General features: G+C 38.2%; 1 protein-coding gene across 1 annotated transcript; it reads right to left on the bottom strand.

Moving 5' to 3' along the window:
- Nucleotides 1–17,480: 17,480 nt before the first annotated feature.
- Nucleotides 17,481–18,815, bottom strand: LOC110713470. Its single transcript, XM_021891913.1, has 4 exons — nucleotides 18,762–18,815; nucleotides 18,588–18,644; nucleotides 17,978–18,427; nucleotides 17,481–17,888 (listed from the first exon to the last, which is right to left on the bottom strand). Exons 1-4 carry the CDS (start codon nucleotides 18,768–18,770, stop codon nucleotides 17,619–17,621), a joined length of 786 nt encoding a protein of 261 aa, XP_021747605.1. The 5' UTR covers nucleotides 18,771–18,815; the 3' UTR covers nucleotides 17,481–17,618.
- Between the last annotated feature and the right edge of the window lie 302 nt (nucleotides 18,816–19,117).

Raw genomic sequence — 19,117 nt, 5'->3', positions numbered from 1 at the left:
CCCTTAGGCTTTCTTTTCTCCTCTTCATTCGCATTCTCATGAACCTCTTCTCTTTCTTTCAAATCATCAAGGTGAAGAGTACAGAACTCCCTTCTTAGTGACATCAAGGCCCAAGCATCATCACCATGTTCCTCCTGCAGCGAGTTTAAAACTACCTCCCAATCCTCTAAATTCATAAATATATTCATGAACGTCGATATATGCCCATAAGTGTGCTCATAATAAGTGAATTTATAAACATAGTTTTGAAGCGTAGATAATTGAAAAAAGAAGCAAACATTATAAAGATCAAACATATAATGTAACATGCAATATGCCTCCTTCCTAAATTTGAGGGGATTTCTTATCTTGAAGGGTCTAAGAAATGGGTACTCTGGATGGAATCGGATTTCTGCGGCGTTGTTACCAATCCTTCCGATCGTTGCAAGTTGAGAGCTGAACATATTCATTCTGCTCCTGGCCCTTAGCGTGCGAATTCCCAATTCAGCTTGAAGATGCACCAGTGCTAGATCTTTTATGCTCCCACAAATTACAAACACTTCATTTTCGGGTTTCGGCCTTTTGGATGGCGATGAGTAAAAATGGTAGGTGCATTCATGGGGTGGGTTGCCCATAGTTGTGGGAACTAGGAAGTAATATTTAGTTGTTATTCTTCATTTAAGGAGGGGGGAGTTAGTTTTATAGTCGTAAAACTAGTGGGAAATTTCTAATATTTAATCTTTAAAATTTCCCGAAATATTTTGGTCAAGGCGGGAATATTTTGGTTCAATTATTTGAAATGTATGTGTAGGGAATAAATTTCAAGCGTTAATCCCCTTGCTTGAACCCCACTGTGATCATACACTTAAGTACGGTGGCGTCCAAAAGGGAAGAAGATAGAGCAAAAGAGTCGCCAACAAGTTTTAGGAACTTGTAAACCGTTCACATGGTGAAGGTTTCACCTCTTAACAATCCAAGAGATCATCAACTCCATAAGGTCTTGAACCACATAAGGGTTCGGGGATGAAGGTAAAAAATCCAACCTAAAAGAGATTGAACCTGCCCTAATAATAGGCCTCTACTTTGTTCAGATCGTATTCATGTGCGCTTTTTTACTAACATGCAATCATTAGGATTAACCCTAAACCTGTTTATCTATGTTGGTTGAATATTAATGCACAAATAAAACTATTATTGGCGATCACTTATTATAATCATAATTAACCCTAAACAAGATTATTAATATATTATCAAGCGTGATTACAAGTACAAATTCCCTTTAAACATGCATAAAAGATGTGATCAAGCAATAAATATCAAGCAACATAATAAATTATCATAATAATAATTATAATTAAAAATAATCACCATAATAACAATTATAATTAATAATAATAATAATCATGATTAAAATAATCATATCAACGCTAAAGCACAATAATAGCAAGATCCTAGGTATGATACTAACAATCATAAATATTAGGAAGAACATAGAAGGCATCATACTTTTAATTATACTTGATATTAAAATTACCCTAGACATGATACTAGGAATCAAAATAACAACATAAACATGATTTCTACATCATAACATCAATAAAAACCATTAAAGTACTTAATTTGATGCCTCGTACCTCTTTCTAATAACAAAATACACGCGTTAGTAATTTCAAGGAAAATAATAAACAAAACAATTAAATTAAATGATTGAAAGAGAGATTTGGGACCAAACCCTCAGAAATTAAACCTTTCACGCCTAAGGCGAAGGTAACTTCGAACTTGGCTAGGTGTTTCTAGATCTTGTGAATGCGGGATTTTGTATGTAAAAAGCAAGTTTAGAAAAAGAGAGAAAGATGGTGAATGATTAAAGAGAATGAGAAAATCGATGAATGAAAACTGGTTGTAGGTGAATGAAAACGGAGTTTTTACGACGTTATTTATAGGGAAAATCAGCCAAAAAGATAAAATATCAAAACAGAGCATTGGCGCACAAAAAACAGAACCAGCGCCAACGCTGGCTGTTGGCGCCAGACGCCAACACTAGGGCCAGGCGCCAAGCATAGCGCCAGGCGCTACAGCTGGCGTTTGGCGCTGATCTGGAAAATTACGCGTTTTCCTAAAATCAGATAAAAATTGTCGTACATGAGGATAAAATCGTATTTTTCTCAAAAATGCTCTTTGATTTTAATTAAAACTCTGAAAAGTCAACAAAAGTCAATTAATCAATGCTAATTGAATTAGGAATGAAAAGAACCTTCTAGAAGAATCTAGAAGACTAAAACCATTCCTAATTGCATTAGGAATGATAAATCATATTAGGCCCTCCTCTAGATCATTGGGCCGCATATAAAGCTCAAACCGAGCCCAGTTTAGTAAATTGGCCATAACTTCCTCAATATTCATCGGAATTGGGCTTATAATATATCGTTGGAAAGCTCTTGTCAAGCCCCATCCAACTACACTACTAGTGGACCCATATCATGGATCAACCAAACTGGATTGGCTGTTTTCTTAAAATAAGTTTTCAAAAACAAAGAGAAGAGAAAAGAAATTAAAACTATCCGCAACACTAAACTTTCCACACTTTCACTTCATTCGATTATGATTCGACGCGAAAGGTACTCATCACCGGGTTTAGTTTTGGGGAGACACAAATGGGTGTCTACAGAAGCCCCCACTTTGACTGAGTTTGGAGAAACGCAAGTTTCGAAAACAAAAGTCAAAGTAGCGATAGGGACGGAGAATGATTCAGAACGTTCGGCGATCCTAAATCATTCTTGTAACGCCGATACCTGAAAACTAGCGTTAGTTAAACAGATAAAAGAGTTAAGAAACGCGTATCTTGCACAGTCGAGCACACGTCTGTGAAAGTGACCGATTTGCTGCTGTATCCTTGTTTTGATGACCTCCTGCAAGCTAGAGAATGCTATCCCGCTTGAAAACCGCTACGCCTGTAACTGCTTCCAATATAGAAGATTGCTTCGCCTGAAACGATCCTCCTCCGCTTTGATAATATTCCACGTCCAAGGGAATACCATCGAAGATTGCTTCTCTTGAAACAATCCTCATTATATTCCACGTCCAAGGGAATACTATCGAAGATTATTTCGCTTGAAACAATCTTCATCCGCATTGATAATATTCCACGTCCAAGGGAATACTATCGAAGATTATTTCTCTTGAAACAATCTTCATCCGCATTGATAATATTCCACGTCCAAGGGAATACTATCGAAGATTATTTCTCTTGAAACAATCTTCATCCGCATTGATAATATTCCACGTCTAAGGGAACACGGTCGAAGACAACTTCGCTTGAAATTACCTTCAGTTTTTTGTGACTACTCTCCACAAGCTAGGGAATGCCGTCGAAGATATCCTCGCTTGAAGCCATCCTCATTTGATGCGATAATTTTCCAGAGGAAATTACCGAAGATCTCCGCTTGTCGATCTTTAAAAGCTCGCTTGAACTTTTCTCCTGCTATGCCTGTACGTCGGTGCTTCCGTTGCTTTGAACCTGTACGTCGGTGCCCTTTTCGAATGAACCAGTATGCCGGTGCCTTTTGCGAATGAACCACTATGACGGTGCCTTTTGTCAATGAGCCAATGCTTAAGCGCTTTAAGCTAAGTGAGACGATCTTTCATCAGGTCGATCACTTGGTGCAATCAAGCCGATTACTAAAAATCGTGTCAAATTGCTTAGAGGGGCTAACTGGCGTACCAAAGAACCCAAAATATGTTGCAAAAAGGTAGAACAACCTCACCGAGTGGCTGAGTGTCCTGGCGCCGCGAGGTTGTTGAGCATGTTAGAGGGAGCTGGTCTCCCTTGGTGATCTTGCACGATCCCTGGGCAATGCTATGCAGAGGAGCTACTGCCGTTGTTAGCTCCAGTTCCTGTACCGGCTGAGGATGTGGCGGTACGATTTTGCTTTATCTTTCGTTAAGTAGCCCCCAAGTAATGCTTCATAGACTTGGTTTTGCTTTATCAGGACGATAAGTATATACATACTATTATGAGTTTATTTATGTTTGCTATTATTATTTTTACGTGCGTGTTTGTGTGTGAAAAAATTCCGTCATTTTTATTATTGATGGAGGGTATCCGACTCTCTCCCCCAAAAGAAAAATGAAAAAAGGAAAAGGAAAATAAAATGTTGGGTTTATAAAAACTTGGAAATTAACCTAAATAAAATCAAAAAAAGAATAATATAATTAATATAATAGTTATATTAATTAAAAAAAGAATAAAAAGATGTTTAAGAAAAAAGATAAAGAAGCCGTAAAGTCATTAGCAGACTCGAATTAAGGTAAAAACGCGGTTTTGGAAAGCGCGGATGACGTGGCAGATTGGCGCCAGCTGGCGCCACGCAATTGGGTGTAGCGTCAGGCGCTACACTTGGCGTGTGGCGCCAATCGCGGCGTCTAGCGCCAAATAGCGCTGACTCCGTATTTTACCCCGATTAAAACTGCTCCTAAATCGTCCATAAATAGCCCCCTTCCCAGCCGATTCTTTTCATAATTTTAGTAAGTAGAATAATTTTTGGCCTTAGAAAAATAATATCATGTCTCTAGTCACCAAAACTTTCACGCAATACACTCATGAATGGTGTCGATCTCTTAATGCTAGAGAAAGAAAATAATTAGATTTGTTTCACTTGGGGGGAATTTATGGCATCAAAGGGGTGGATCTTGACTTAGATTTCATTCATACCGCTCTAGAATATTGGAATGTTGATACTCATTGCTTTAGAATAGGGTATGATGAGATTAGCCCTTTGCCAGAAGAATTTGGTGCTATTTTAGGTTTCCCTTCAATAGACGTCATAGTAATCCCTAGAGTAGATGCATATTATTACAAGAATTTTGAGCGCTTCTTCAATTTAAAAGAAAGGGATTTATCAAAAATAGTAGATGGCAACATAGTTAATTTGAAAGAATTTGCACACCATTATTTTGATAAACCTCTTTCTGAATCTTTTCATATTTATAGAAGAAGGGCTTTCTTATTTTGCATGCTTAATCAATTTTTTCTTAGTAGTGGTAAAAATAATGAAGGTCAATCAATTATAACCACCGTACTAGAACAAATTGAATCAGGGAGAAATCCAATGCCATTGATAGTTGGAGAGACTATGATTAGTCTTGATGAATTGAAAAGGAACCCAAAGGCACCTTTTCGCGGCTCTCCAATTTTATTACAGGTAGAAAAATAACATTTTTAATTACAGAAATCAAAAAATATATTTTTGTATTCTAATAATAATTTATTTGCATTGCAATTTTTTTATAGATGTGGCTAATGGAAAGGCTAGAATTAATTAGCCCTCCGGACAGCATTGAGAAGTACACCCCCAATTGCTTCGTGAGGAGGAAGAAACGCTTCTCTAAAATTAGGCGCCATGAGTGGAGAAGGGTCTTCGAATCCCGCAATTTTGCTATCAAGTGGGTTGTCCCATGGTGGAAAATAGAAAGGATGGTTGGTGTCAACAAGCAACCTTTCTGCCGTCTTCCAAGTGTGTCCCGTATGACTTATTATTATCCCTGCAGGGTAAAAAGACAATACGGCTTGCTTCAGAATATTCCTTTCGGAGATCTTCGTCCTCCCTACGAGTACCCGTCTCTCAGGAAGTAGACAGATTTGATGCTTATTGGAGTGCTAAACCTTTATGGGAAGTGATTACCCAAAAGGTTCCTCCTTCTTTGCCCAATGATGTGAAGAAGTGGTTGCTGAAGAAACCTTCAAAGGACTTGAAGAAAAATCAGGGTAAAACTGACGTGAAGAGTCGTCTAGGTGACAGGGTGATCCCTGCCAAGGAACGCTTAGGTGAAAGAGTTGAATTCAAAACACCTGCAATGCCTAGGAAGAAAAGTACTACAAAAGATTAGGGAAAAAGGAAAGCTGAAACCACAGATAAAAAAGTTTGGGTAGAAAAGAAGCATGGAGTCCTAGCCGAAGGGGAAACTATCTACTCTAAGATTGAATGTAGGTCCTCTAAGGGATGCCTACTAGCTAAGGTTATAGATGAGGAGGAGGAAGCAGACAAAAATTGGAAAAGGGCTAGGAAAGAAAAGAAAGATTAGGAGCATTGCTTAATTTCAAATTATTAGACTTAGTTTATATTTTTATTTAAAGTTAATTTATTTCAGCTTTATTAAAATTCCATCAATAATGTAATTTTATTTTATTAATGAAATTTCAGCTTTTAATTAAATATTTACTTTAAATTTATTTTATTAAAGCAATGAAAACCGAAAAAATTAATTTTCCAGAAATTCTTCGAGTACGGAAGTCAAAAATTTTCCAAAAAAAACACTGAATATGCCCAGAATTTGGCTGTGAATTGGCGCCGCTTATTTACGACTGGCGCCTGCCACATCAGTCTGGTGCCAGGCGCCAGTGCCGTCGGCTGGCGCTGATGGTCGCTGTCTGGCGCTAGAGTTTTCTCCACGACGCTGATATTTCGCCGATCTTCTGTCGAATTTTTAATTAATTCTGGGATGCAAGATTTTCGAAAAATAAAGTGGTCGCACCCGTAAAGGGTTGCCTACGTATCCTTTCTTAAGGAATCAGGCCAAACGTAGCTCTCTTGAGTATCCTACTAAAGTAATTATGGGTAGTACTTCTTAAGTTGGTCAAGATTTGTCATGTTCGAGAGCTCATTGCCATCCATATCAGTTAGTTTTGCTGCACCTCATGACAGGATTGTTTTGACAATGTAGGGTCCAGACCAATTAGGTCTAAATTTTCCCCTTGGATCTAAAACATTTTTCCTTAATGCTTTTCACACCAAGTCTCCTACTTTGATGAATCTTGTCTTGACCTTCTTATTAAAATGCCTAGCCATGCGAGTTTGATAACACTGAGTGTGATGCAGAGCTTCTAGTCGTTTCTCATCGAGTAGAATTAATTCTTTATATCTTGCCCTAGTCCATTCAACTTCATCGAGTTTGCTCTCTAACGAGATGCGTAGAGATGGTATTTCTAGTTCGACAGGTTGTACGGCATCCATTCCATATACCAAGGAAAATGGCGTATTTCCTGTTGATGTGCGAATTGACGTGCGGTAACCCCACAATGCGAAGTGAAGTTTGTCAGGCCAATCCTTATAATTTTCCGTCATTTTCTCGATGATAGTCTTTAGGTTTTTATTAGATGCCTCGACTGCTCCATTTGCTTAAGGTTTGTAAGGGGAAGAATGATGATGTTGAATGCCGTATTTTTGTAGCAATTCTTCACATTTGGCTTGAAAGTGAGTTCCATTGTCACTTATCATTTCATGTGGGACTCCGTATCGACAAATAATATTTCTCTCGATAAAGAGTGCTACATGTTTTGCAGTGAGTTTAGCGTATGATTGCGCTTCGACCCACTTTGTGAAGTAATCAATCGCTACTAAGATATATTCGTGGCCTCCTGTTCCTGGGGGAGTGATTTTGCCGATGATGTCGATTCCCCATGTAGAGAATGGCCATGGCGATGTGTAGGTGTAGAGCGAGGATGGAGGGACATGTTGTAAATTTGCATAAATTTGGCACTTAGGGCATCTTTTTACATATTGATGACAATCCCTATTCATTGTAGTCCAATAATATCCTTCTCGCATTATTTTTTGGACTAACATTTTACCGTTTATATGAGTGCCACATATTCCTTCGTGGACTATCCTCATTGCTCTTTGTGCATCCTTCTTTCCTACACATAAGAGAGCTCGACCCTTAGGTACCCTTTTATGTAGCTCGTTGTCTATGAGTACATATTGGGAAGCCAAAAGCCTTAATGCTCGTTTTGCTCTTTTGTCTGCATGGGGAGGGTATTCTCCTTTGGTGACATAATTGAGTATGTCCGTGTACCACGGTTCTTCTTCTTCTTCTTCTTCTTCTTCTTCTTCTTCTTCTTCGTCTTGGACTACTTCGTCGTCTTCTATAGCCTGGATGTATGCTGGTTTGTGCCTTTTTTCTATAGTTAGAGGCATTTGCTCGATTTCCGTGGGAATCCTAACCATTGAGGCTAGTCTTGCCAAGGCGTCAGCAAATTGATTTTCTTCCCTAGGTAGATATGTGTATTCTACCTTCTCTAACTGATCGGTAAGTGTTTCCAGATAGGTTTGGTAAGGGGCTAGGCTTTCGCTCCTTACTTTCCACCTTTTAGATATTTGATTGATAATCAAAGAAGAGTCTCCGAATATCCTTAACTTTTTTACTCCCAATGCTAAAGCTGTTTCAAAGCCTACCACACATGCTTCATATTCAGCAGCATTGTTGGTAACGTCGAAATCAAGCTTTATGGAGATTGGAACATGCTCTTCTTTAAGTGATACTAGTAATACTCCAACGCCACATCCCTTTTGGTTTGAGGCTCCGTCGAAGTATAAGGTCCAAGTATCATCTTCAGTAACCATTAGGTCTTCGTCTGGAAATTCGTTGTCTTGTATTGGCGTCGAGTCTTCTATTGGAAAATCTGCTAGAAAGTCTGACACCACGGATCCTTTGATAGTTTTTTGTGGCATAAACCTTACATCAAACTGGGCTAGATTGACTCTCCATCTCGATATGCGTCCATTGAGTGTAGATTTCTCAAATAGATACTTGAGTGGATCTAATCGGGAGACTACGAAGACGGTATGCACTAGCATATAATGTCTTAACTTGGTTGTGGCCCACACCAAGGCAAGGCACAACTTCTTGAGTGGTGTATAGCGTGTTTCGTATTCGAGCATCTTCTTTCTTAGATAGTAGATTGCATTCTCTTTGCCTTCTACTTCTTGTGCTAGCATAGCTCCCATTGTCTCTTTGGTAACCGTCAAATATAACCTAAGAGGTATTCCGGGAAGTGCTGGTGCTAATACGGGAGGATTTGCGAGATAGGCTTTGACCTTTTCAAAGGCTTTTTGACACTTGTCATCCCATATTACTGGTACATTCTTCTTGAGCTTTTTAAAGATTGGTTCACATATAGTCGTCAATTTTGATATGAACCTACTTATGTATTGCAACCGGCCATAAATCCTCGAATCTGTTTCTCGGTTTTGGGCGGTGGCATTGACATGATTGCTTTGATCTTGGTTGGGTCTATCTCTATTCCTCTAGAACTTATGACATAACCCAAAAGCTTGCCTGAGGTGACTCCAAAGGCTCACTTAGATGGATTCAACCTCATATTATATTTTCTTAGCCTTTCGAAAAATTTTCTTAAGGCTACTTGATGGCCTGGACGGTCCTTTGATTTTACAATCATGTCGTCGACATATACTTCGACTTCTTTATGCATCATGTCATGGAGTAAGGCAGTTGCTGCATGTTGGTAAGTAGCACCCGCGTTTTTCAACCCGAATGGCATTACCGTGTAGCAGTAAGTGCCCCATGGTGTTATAAAAGTTGTTTTCTCCATGTCTTCTTCTGCCATGAGAATCTGGTTGTAACCTGCGTACCCATCCATGAATGAGAGAAACGCGTGATTTGCCGTGTTATCTACCAGAATATCGATGTGTGGTAAAGGGAAGTCGTCCTTTGGACTTGCCTTATTTAGATCTCGATAGTCGACACACATTCTTACCCTTCCGTCTTTCTTCGGAACTAGGACGACGTTGGCGACCCGTTCGGGGTATTTGGATACCTTGATGAAACCTGCCGTTATTTGATTTTGAACTTCTTCTTTTATTTTAAGAGCTACATCGGGTTTCATTCGACGTAACTTTTGTTTTACGGGTTTCATTCCTGGAATTAGTGGTATAGTGTGTTGAGCTATTTCTCTATTAATGCCTGGCATATCCTCGTGTGACCAAGAAAATACATCGATAAATTCTTTAAGTAAGTTAATTAAATCAGTTCTTTCTTGTTTATTCAGTGTTCATCCGATTTTAACTTCTCTTTTATGTTTTGAATCACTTGAGATATCAACCGTTTCAGTTTCTTCAATTACTGGTGTTTTCTTTTCGAGTGTTTCCATTGCTTTAATAATTTCTTTGTCTTTTCATTGTTAGATAAGGAATGCTCGTGATCTTGGGTTAGAAAAGAACACAAGAAATAAGGAGAAGGAGAAATATTATTATACTCTGAGATCATTACATCAAAGAACGATATGTCCTCAGGGACTTGATCACTAACTATTCTAGGAGAAGAAATAGGAGGGGAAGGTGCTACTACTAAAGACTTAGAAGACTCTAGGGGGAGAGACTCTGTCTCAGACGACTCTTCAAACATTGGTCCTTGCCCTGTTGTGATGGATATCTTCCTTCCACTTGGAGTAGTCACCTTGATAGTCTTGCGCCACCCTTGTAGTGATCCTTCAGCTGGAGTGATTAGCTTCGAGGGATCGAAGCTTTCGCTTTGTAGGACTGTTTGAATGAGCGAGGAGTTATCCTCTTTATAAGTTGGCTCATTCTTTTCTCGCCCAAACAGTAATCCCATGACGTTAAAGTCAAAGCATGGGGGTGCTTTCTCCTTGTGAACAGGAGTTGGGATTTCATCAGTGAAGTAGCAATCCAAGAAAATCTCAAATCCCGATTGTCTTATGCCGTTTACAACAAATGGCTCGGGAAATTCATGGCATGGATAGTCCTTTCCTTCTTTTATAAATTGATCGTTAAGTGTAAGAGGGTACTGATCCATTGGGATTGCTTTCTTTTGAGTGCGAGCGTCTCTACGTGCCTTTGATTTTTCCTGGGCTCGCTTGAGATCTTTCCGAGTCGGTTCGAAACCAAGTCCGAAAGTGTCTAAATTAGTGAGGTCAGGTGACTCCAGCGATTTTTCCATCCCTTTCTTCTTTCCTAGGGTCATCCTAGGAAAATGTCCTTGTTTCTTCAGCATAGCATTTACAATCATGTTGGAATGGGGTTCATGGCAAAGAGGGGTCCTTTCATCCTCTTGGATTAAGGAGACTTCTTCGTTAAAGCCCCATAAGTCTTCATCATCCTCGTCGTGCTCCACATTAATGATTGGATTTTCTATAGACTTGATCCTCATAGGCGAAGCATCGATAGTGATAGGAATTTCCCCAACTATAGCTTTTACTTGTTGGTGGAGAGATGAGGGGACGTCCTTTAGGTCATGAAGCCAAGGGCGTCCCAACAGCAAATTGAACGAAGCTTTAATGTCTACTACTTGGAAAGTAGTAGCATGTTCTATTGCTCCCGCCGTTACATTCAGGGTAATTTTACCAAGAGCTTGATGACGAGTGTTGTCATAGGCTTTTATTCCTTGTGTAGACGGAGTTAAATCTTCATCCCTTATGCCTAGCATCCTCGCAGTTCTAAGTGGATAGACGTTGATGGCCGATCCGTTGTCTACAAGAGTCATAGGGACATTCATTCTCTTGCAAACTACTGTGAGGTTTAATGCCTTGTAGTGTTTGTCACCTTCTGGAAGTAAATCCTTGTCAGAAAAGGTGATCAAATTAATTGGACTAGGAAGTTTGCTAATCCCTCAGGAGTAGTGTCAGAATCTATCCCTATTTTGGCCAAGGCATTCATTACAGCCAACCTATGTTCTTGAGATGTTGCCAAAAGTTTCCATACGTTCATCTCAACTTTTGTCTTCTTAAACTGTTTAACAATATCATTGTCTTCCATGATAGGTATAGGAACTTGTTGTGTGGTTGGAATAGGTTGTGTTGAAACGGGAGGTTGCATTCTCCCAGATCTTGTGAGGACGTCTATCGATGGGTCTTCTTCAGCCCAAAAGTCATCCGTGGTGTATGACACAGAAGGTGGAGATCCTATTATGTCTTTTAAGTAGACATCTTCTTCATCACTGTCCCAAACTCCATTAATGGTTGCATCATCTTCTTGTAGAACTTGGACTAATTTCTTTTCATCAATCATTTTCTGAACCAAATCCTTAAATTTAAAACAATTTTCGATAGTGTGACCCCCTGATTGATGATACTGACAGTAATATCTATCCGTCCTTTTCAATGATTCGAATGGTCTCGGTTCGAGCGGTTTGATCTCGCCACTCTCGAAGAGCATTTCGAACATTTGTGCATATGGGATCCCAATTAGAGTGTAGATTCTATTACTCTTCTTGGGTTTTTCAGTGACTTGTAAAGGAAAACGCTTTGCCTTATAAGTCGTTCTCACGGGTGTGAATTCTCTCTTAGGTTCATCTTTCGGAAGTGGAACCTCGTCATATTTATTTTGGGTTTCCCTTATAGCTTTGAGAGCTTCACGTAGTAAATGCGATACCTCCATCATAGACAGTGTGAGCAATTGTATATCTTCCTTACTTGCCGGTTCTGGAAGGTTATCCCTGACATAAAAAAAGGTTTCCTCCTCTTTTTTTGTGGCATAGATTTCTTTGACAGGTCTAATGAGAGACGAGGGGTCAACCTCGTTTTCCTCATCAGAGATAGCCAGGGCATGAGCGAGAGGTGCATTATCAATGCTTGGCTTCTTACTGGCAGGGGGCAATGGCAGCTTGTTGTTGTCGATTAAGTCTTGGATAGCTTCCAACAGTTTTCAATGAGGTGGCCCCTACCTTGGTGATACTTGCAGTGTGCATTGGGGTTCCAATTAGCCGACCTCTTCTCGACTGGTGGGTCCCTAAATGGTCCAATAGGAGTTATAAGACCTTTTGTATTTAATCGATCAAATGCGGTGTCATAACTCATGCCAATAGGAGTAAAGTTTCTCCTAAATGGTTTCTTTTGTCCTTGATTGTTCATAGCAAGGACTTCACCTAAATTAAAAGTGCTAAAGTTGTTTGAGTGGGTGGTTTTGGAAGAAGAAGGATTGTCGTTCTTCTTTCCTTTCCAGCCACTGTTGGAGGAAGCTTTTAACTTAGCCAAGTCATCTTCAATATTGATCCCAATGTCGTAGACGGCCTTGAAGGTATGGAGATTATTTTGATACTTGAGGTGCTTGGAATATTTTTCTTGAAGGTTTTTGATGAACAACCTTACATACTATTTTTCACTTGGCACCTCAATCATCTTAGCTGAGGTTTCCCTCCATTTGTTAAAGAAAGAGGTGAAGCCTTCATTCTCTTTCTGCTTGAGGACCTCAAGTTCCCTATGGTCGGTCTCAACTTGAATGTTGCACTTGTACCTATCAACGAAAGCGTTTGCTATGGACTCCCTGGTAGAAGTCTTTTCTTTCTCGAGAGAAAAGAACCATTATTGGCAAACGGTCTCGAGAGATAGTGAGAACAGAGAGGGGAAATTCTTCTTGTCGATACCCTTAATACTCATTATTGTTTCGACGGCTCTTAAATAGAAATAAGGGTTATCAGTTGCTTTGAATGTCGGGATGTCGTTGGCATTGAACTTCTGCGGAAGAAGATCTTTTGTCCACCAAGACCCCTTGTGATGTAAGCCCTTGAAACTTGTAGTCGCTAGATAGCTTGCTTAGACTCTCTTGCATGAGGTCCATCTGCTGTTGCTTCACGGGATCATCGATCTTGAGTGTGAGGAGCTTCAGTGTCTCAGTCACGGTAACCAATTTGTTCCTAAGCTCATTGACTTCTTCTTGTGTTGCCATTATGGTCTTAGCTTTCATCTTACGAGCTATGAGTTTGTCGAAAAGTTGGACTTGTACGAAAAGATTGTCCTTGATTAACCGTCCTTCCTTTCTTGACCACGCGCTGTAATTTAAACCATTTTGCGTTTTAATTACTTGACTCAAATCAACTTGACTTTACGGTTTTTTAAAGAGAAAAAATAAAAAAATGGGTGCATATTTGTGGCAAAAATAATGTACATATTTTTACATATTTTTAGAGAACTAAGTATAGTTTTTACATTTGAGGATTAATATCCGACTTACCCCCCTAAAAAATGACGGAAAAAACGCGCATGCAAGACTCACTTAGACATGGTCAAAGTGTGTGTATTGATGTGTGCGTTCAGAGACATGTTTGGACCCTTGTGTAAGACCATGGGACTTAGTGCCTTAAAATCGATTAACGACTCAAACAAGTACTATTGACAGCGAAAATTAACCGAATTAATTAGCAAACTGGTTAATTAGACACTAGGTGATGACTCGGCCAATAATCCGAACTGTCGGCAAAACGACAGGACTGGCGTCGCACTGTGTAGCTTAGCGCCAAACAACAGAGCTGTCGTCAGGCGCCACACTCCACAGGGTGGCGCTACAGCTCAGATTTTTGCGCCAATGGTGGAGCTTCAATCTGAGACTGTTTTCGGTGTTATTAATCAACTAGGGTATGCCTAAAGTCGTACTAGGTCAATTCTGATTAAAATATTAGACTTTATTGACTCAAATTAATTAACTAAATAATTAATTAGGCAAAGTTCTTTAAGTCATTAATTTATTTAATCTCAACACAAGTCAAACAAACGGTTAAGAAATCATAGATCATATGCACAACAAATAATGCACAATTAGTCAAGTAGGCACAATATGATGCAATGACTTTGCAACCTAACCATGACTCTAGTTCTCTAAAGTTTGGGATATGGTTTAGTAAAAAAGGATCCATGGTTAATTGTCTGGATGCACCGTGCAGAAGTCTAACCGTGAAGGGTTGGCGCGAGTGGATGGGACACCGCGAGCTTTAGAAAAAACTCGCTTCCATGGTTTGGTGAATTCAACATTCTCGGATGTACCCTTTGTTGCACAGAGCGTTCAATCGGGTAGATGGAGCATGAATTCACAGAGGGTTATGTCCATATGTAGAACACATATGGGTTTTAGAAAAGTGAGAAAAAAAATTCAATCAGGAAGTAGGATCGAGCAAACAATACGAAAAACCGGTCGAAATTAGAACGCATATTTCTGGCTCGGTATGGAGGAAGTTGGCGCCAGTAAACAGAGATTGGCGCCAGATTTTAGCTGTAGCGCCTGGCGCCAATTATGGCGTCTGGCGCTACAGCTAAAATCATGGCGCCAATGCTCTGGCCCCTGGCGCTACTTCCCACATGCCTCAGCAGATTTCTGTGCTCGATAAAATTTTTCAGTTTTGCGCAGTGTTATTTCGGTCCTAGTTGTGAAAGATATTTCTCAAATTTCCTACATGTAAAATCCTATGTTTTTAACTCATTACGGATGGTCTTTCCAATGAGATCTTTTTTATGCATATGACAATAATGTTAATCAAAATTACGCACATGAAACACTTAGAACGTTTTGAGTCTCATCCACTAATTCTAAATCATTGCCGAAACAAATTCATGAATTAAAATAGAAATCCTCCCCAGTGGAGTCGCCAAAAAACTATAGGGAATAAATTTCAAGCGTTAATCCCCTTGCTTGAACCCCACTGTGATCATACACTTAAGTACGGTGGCGTCCAAAAGGGAAGAAGATAGAGCAAAAGAGTCGCCAACAAGTTTTAGGAACTTGTAAACCTTTCACAGGGTGAAGGTTTCACCTCTTAACGATCCAAGAGATTGTCAACTCCATAAGGTCTTGAACCACATAAGGGTTCGGGGATGAAGGTACAAAATCCAACCTAAAAGAGATTGAACCTGCCCTAATAATAGGCCTCTACTTTGTTCAGATCGTATTCATGTGCGCTTTCTGACTAACATGCAATCATTAGGATTAACCCTAAACCTGTTTATCTATGTTGGTTGAATATTAATGCACAAATAAAACTATTATTGGCGATCACTTGAATTATAATCATAATTAACCCTAAACAAGATTATTAATATCTTATTAAGCGTGATTACAAGTACAAATTCCCTTTAAACATGCATAAAAGGTGTGATCAAGCAATAAATATCAAGCAACATAATAAATTATCATAATAATAATAATAAAAAAAAAATAATCATCATAATAACAATTATAATTAATAATAATAATAATCATGATTAAAATAATCATATCAACGCTAAAGCATAATAATAGCAAGATCCTAGGCATGATACTAACAATCATAAATATTAGGAAGAACATAGAAGACATCATACTTTTAATCATACTTGATATTAAAATTACCCTAGACATGATACTAGGAATCAAAATAACAACATAAACATGATTTCTACATCATAACATCAAAAAAACCATTAAAGTACTTAATTTGATGCCTCGTACCTCTTTCTAATAACAAAATACACGCGTTAGTAACTTCAAGGAAAATAATAAACAAAACAATTAAATTAAATAATTGAAAGAGAGATTTGGGACCAAACCCTCGGAAATTAAACCTTTCACGTCTAGGGCGAAGGCAACTTCGAACTTGGCTAGGTGTTTCTAGATCTTGTGAATGCGGAATTTTGTATGTAAAAAGCAAGTTTAGAAAAAGAGAGAAAGATGGTGAATGATTAAAGAGAATGAGAAAATCGATGAATGAAAGCTGGTTGTAGGTGAATGAAAACGGAGTTTTTAGGACGTTATTTATAGGGAAAATCAGCCAAAAAGATAAAATATCAAAACAGAGCATTGGCGCACAAAAAACAGAACCAACGCCAACGCTAGCTGTTGGCGCCAGACGCCAACACTAGCGCCAGGCGCCAAGGCTGGCGCCAAGCGTAGCGTCAGGCGCTACAGCTGGCGTTTGGCGCTGATCTGGAAAATTACGCGTTTTCCTAAAATCAGATAAAAGTTGCCGTACAGGAGGATAAAATCGTATTTTTCTCAAAAATGCTCTTTGATTTTAATTAAAACTCTGAAAAGTCAACAAAAGTCAATTTATCAATGCTAATTGAATTAGGAATGAAAAGAATCTTCTAGAAGAATCTAGAAGACTAAAACCATTCCTAATTGCATTAGGAATGATAAATCATATTAGGCCCTCCTCTAGATCATTGGGCCGCATATAAAGCTCTAACCGGGCCCAGTTTAGTAAATTGGCCATTAATTCCTCAATATTCATCGGAATTGGGCTTATAATATATCGTTGGAAATCTCTTGTCAAGCCCCATCCAACTACACTACTATTGGACCCATATCATGGACCAACCAAACTGGATTGACTGTTTTTTTAAAATAAGTTTTCAAAAACAAAGAGAAGAGAAAAGAAATTAAAAACTATCCGCAACACTAAACTTTCCACACTTTCGCTTCATTCGATTATGATTCGACGCGAAAGGTACTCATCACCGGGTTTGGTTTTGGGGAGACACAAATGGGTGTCTACAGTATGGAACTCAGATTTGGCTAGTAGTTGAAATTTCTAATGACATACTAAGTTTAAAGGGTGACAGTTATTTTGTAGTAATTGACGCACAACCTAAAATTCACTAAACGGAAAGAAGGATTATTTTATATTAGGCGCGGAAATTATTGTATTGAATTTTATCAAATAAAAATAAATTAACAATAGTTTTTGATATTTGATAATCAATCAATCCTAAGTAGATTCTAAAAATTGATTACGCAAATGATTATTACTTGTATAATACTTAAATGGTGAACAAGTACTGAAATTATGCAACATCTACTTAAATAATTGTTAACCCCCTATTAGAACAATATTTAAGACATTAAAATCATCAAAGTTACTAGTAATACCACAGGATTAATGCCAGAGAGTACAAAACCACAAAGGAGTACAATAATGACATAAAATACATTCCAAAATGACACCAACAAATAACTAATAGACCCAAACATTACAATCTAAAATTAGGATGCTGCAATACATAAACGATAACGAAATTAAGACTTCAATAACTGACATAATCAATATAATAAATGACATAATAATTTGACGTTATGATAGCAACATCAACCATCCTTAACAAATCGAACTTCGAACAAGTCAGGGGTGTTAAGATCATAAGCAAAAAAAATTCCATGACATGGTTTCAACTTCATTTGCCTCATCATAGGGCGAATCCTTTTAAGAGTGGCTAGCACGATCTTCAATTCTCCTCTTGTATCTCCTTTCACAATATGTAGGTCGGCGTCCCAACGCTTAATTTTATAAGTCAAAGTAACGCGGTTGGTTTCGGCAAGGCCTACAAAATTTTCTCGAGCAAATTTTACCGGCACATTCTACAAAAACAATGAAGGTAACATGTGACTAATGATAAAATTTTAAAATATTAGTTAAATGTAACAAGTTAATAGTTGAAAGTATTTACCATATTTCCATGCTCAATGTAGGTCGATGTTAATGTAACACCAAAGGCAACCTTCCTAGATTGAAAGATCATCCTACCAAGTCTTTGCTTGGTTCGTTGTTTGCGAGTCTCCAATTCAATTAAATTATTATCATCAACAACAATGGTATCTCCGTGGTCATTCTCATTGTTCATGTTCTCCTCAACGACTGTGATATCAACCCCACCCCTTATAACACGACAATTAAACTTACCAGAAAAACCATAGTAAATTACTAATTCATCATCAAATTGGATATCGTTGTCCGTTACAAATACCTTCCATCCATTTTCAATGTAGGTTACCATATTGACATTTTCTTCCACCTCAGTTACAAACACACCCCAATGTTGTGAAGTGTCTAGGCCCCTATACACATGAGCACTGCCACTCATGTCAGACATTACGCCTCTAAATATAGACGGAATCATCTGCATGATAAGTAATAATACAAAAAATTACAAATTAATACATGATAATACATATTACTAAAATTAAGTAGATTGAATATTGTACGATGCCTGTTATATTTTACGTAAACAATTTTTAACAAAAATGAGTAAACATATTTGTCAATAAGATAGTAATTACCACTCGGTCATTGTCTTCATCACATAAAACGCTGAAATTTGGCAAGCTTTCATACACCTTAATCATCAAAAAGTGAAAAAAAGCACAATGATGTTACATGATTCATTTCATAATCATTAGCAAATAAATGTAGCACCAAAAAATTAAATATAAACAATTAGAAAATTTACTTACATCATCCATTTTGGAAGTCTTTAGGCAAACTAGATAATGAACTAGATAATGACTTCTAATTGATTGCACTTTATTGATTTACATTCCCCATTTTATAGACAAAATTTAACCACACAACAACAAATAAATTTCTAGTGACAACTCAAATCAAACAGCTACGATAGGTGTTTTTAGTTTCAAAAGATTCCCTGAAAATGTCATTGAGGATTCTTTTACTGTCATTTTTAACACTGATGTGGATAAGCTATGTACTCACCTCCAAAGCTTATAATTTGATCATATGGTAGAATGATGTACCTAAGCAAATGAATATGGGAAAACGATGATCATAACATGCTAATAGATGATCATTTTTT

This window comes from Chenopodium quinoa, unplaced genomic scaffold, assembly GCF_001683475.1.
Source record: "Chenopodium quinoa cultivar QQ74 unplaced genomic scaffold, ASM168347v1, whole genome shotgun sequence".
NCBI lineage: Eukaryota > Viridiplantae > Streptophyta > Magnoliopsida > Caryophyllales > Amaranthaceae > Chenopodium > Chenopodium quinoa.
This window is presented reverse-complemented; position numbering and strand designations above follow the sequence as displayed.

What these genes read in the sequence shown, in the direction of transcription:
- LOC110713470 (XM_021891913.1), bottom strand. An exon ending in ATGAAGACAATGACCGAGTG is followed by an intron (nt 18,428 to 18,587) that starts GTAATTACTATC and finishes CTTATCATGCAG; the next exon opens with ATGATTCCGTCTATATTTAG. An exon ending in ACATTGAGCATGGAAATATG is followed by an intron (nt 17,889 to 17,977) that starts GTAAATACTTTC and finishes TTGTTTTTGTAG; the next exon opens with AATGTGCCGGTAAAATTTGC.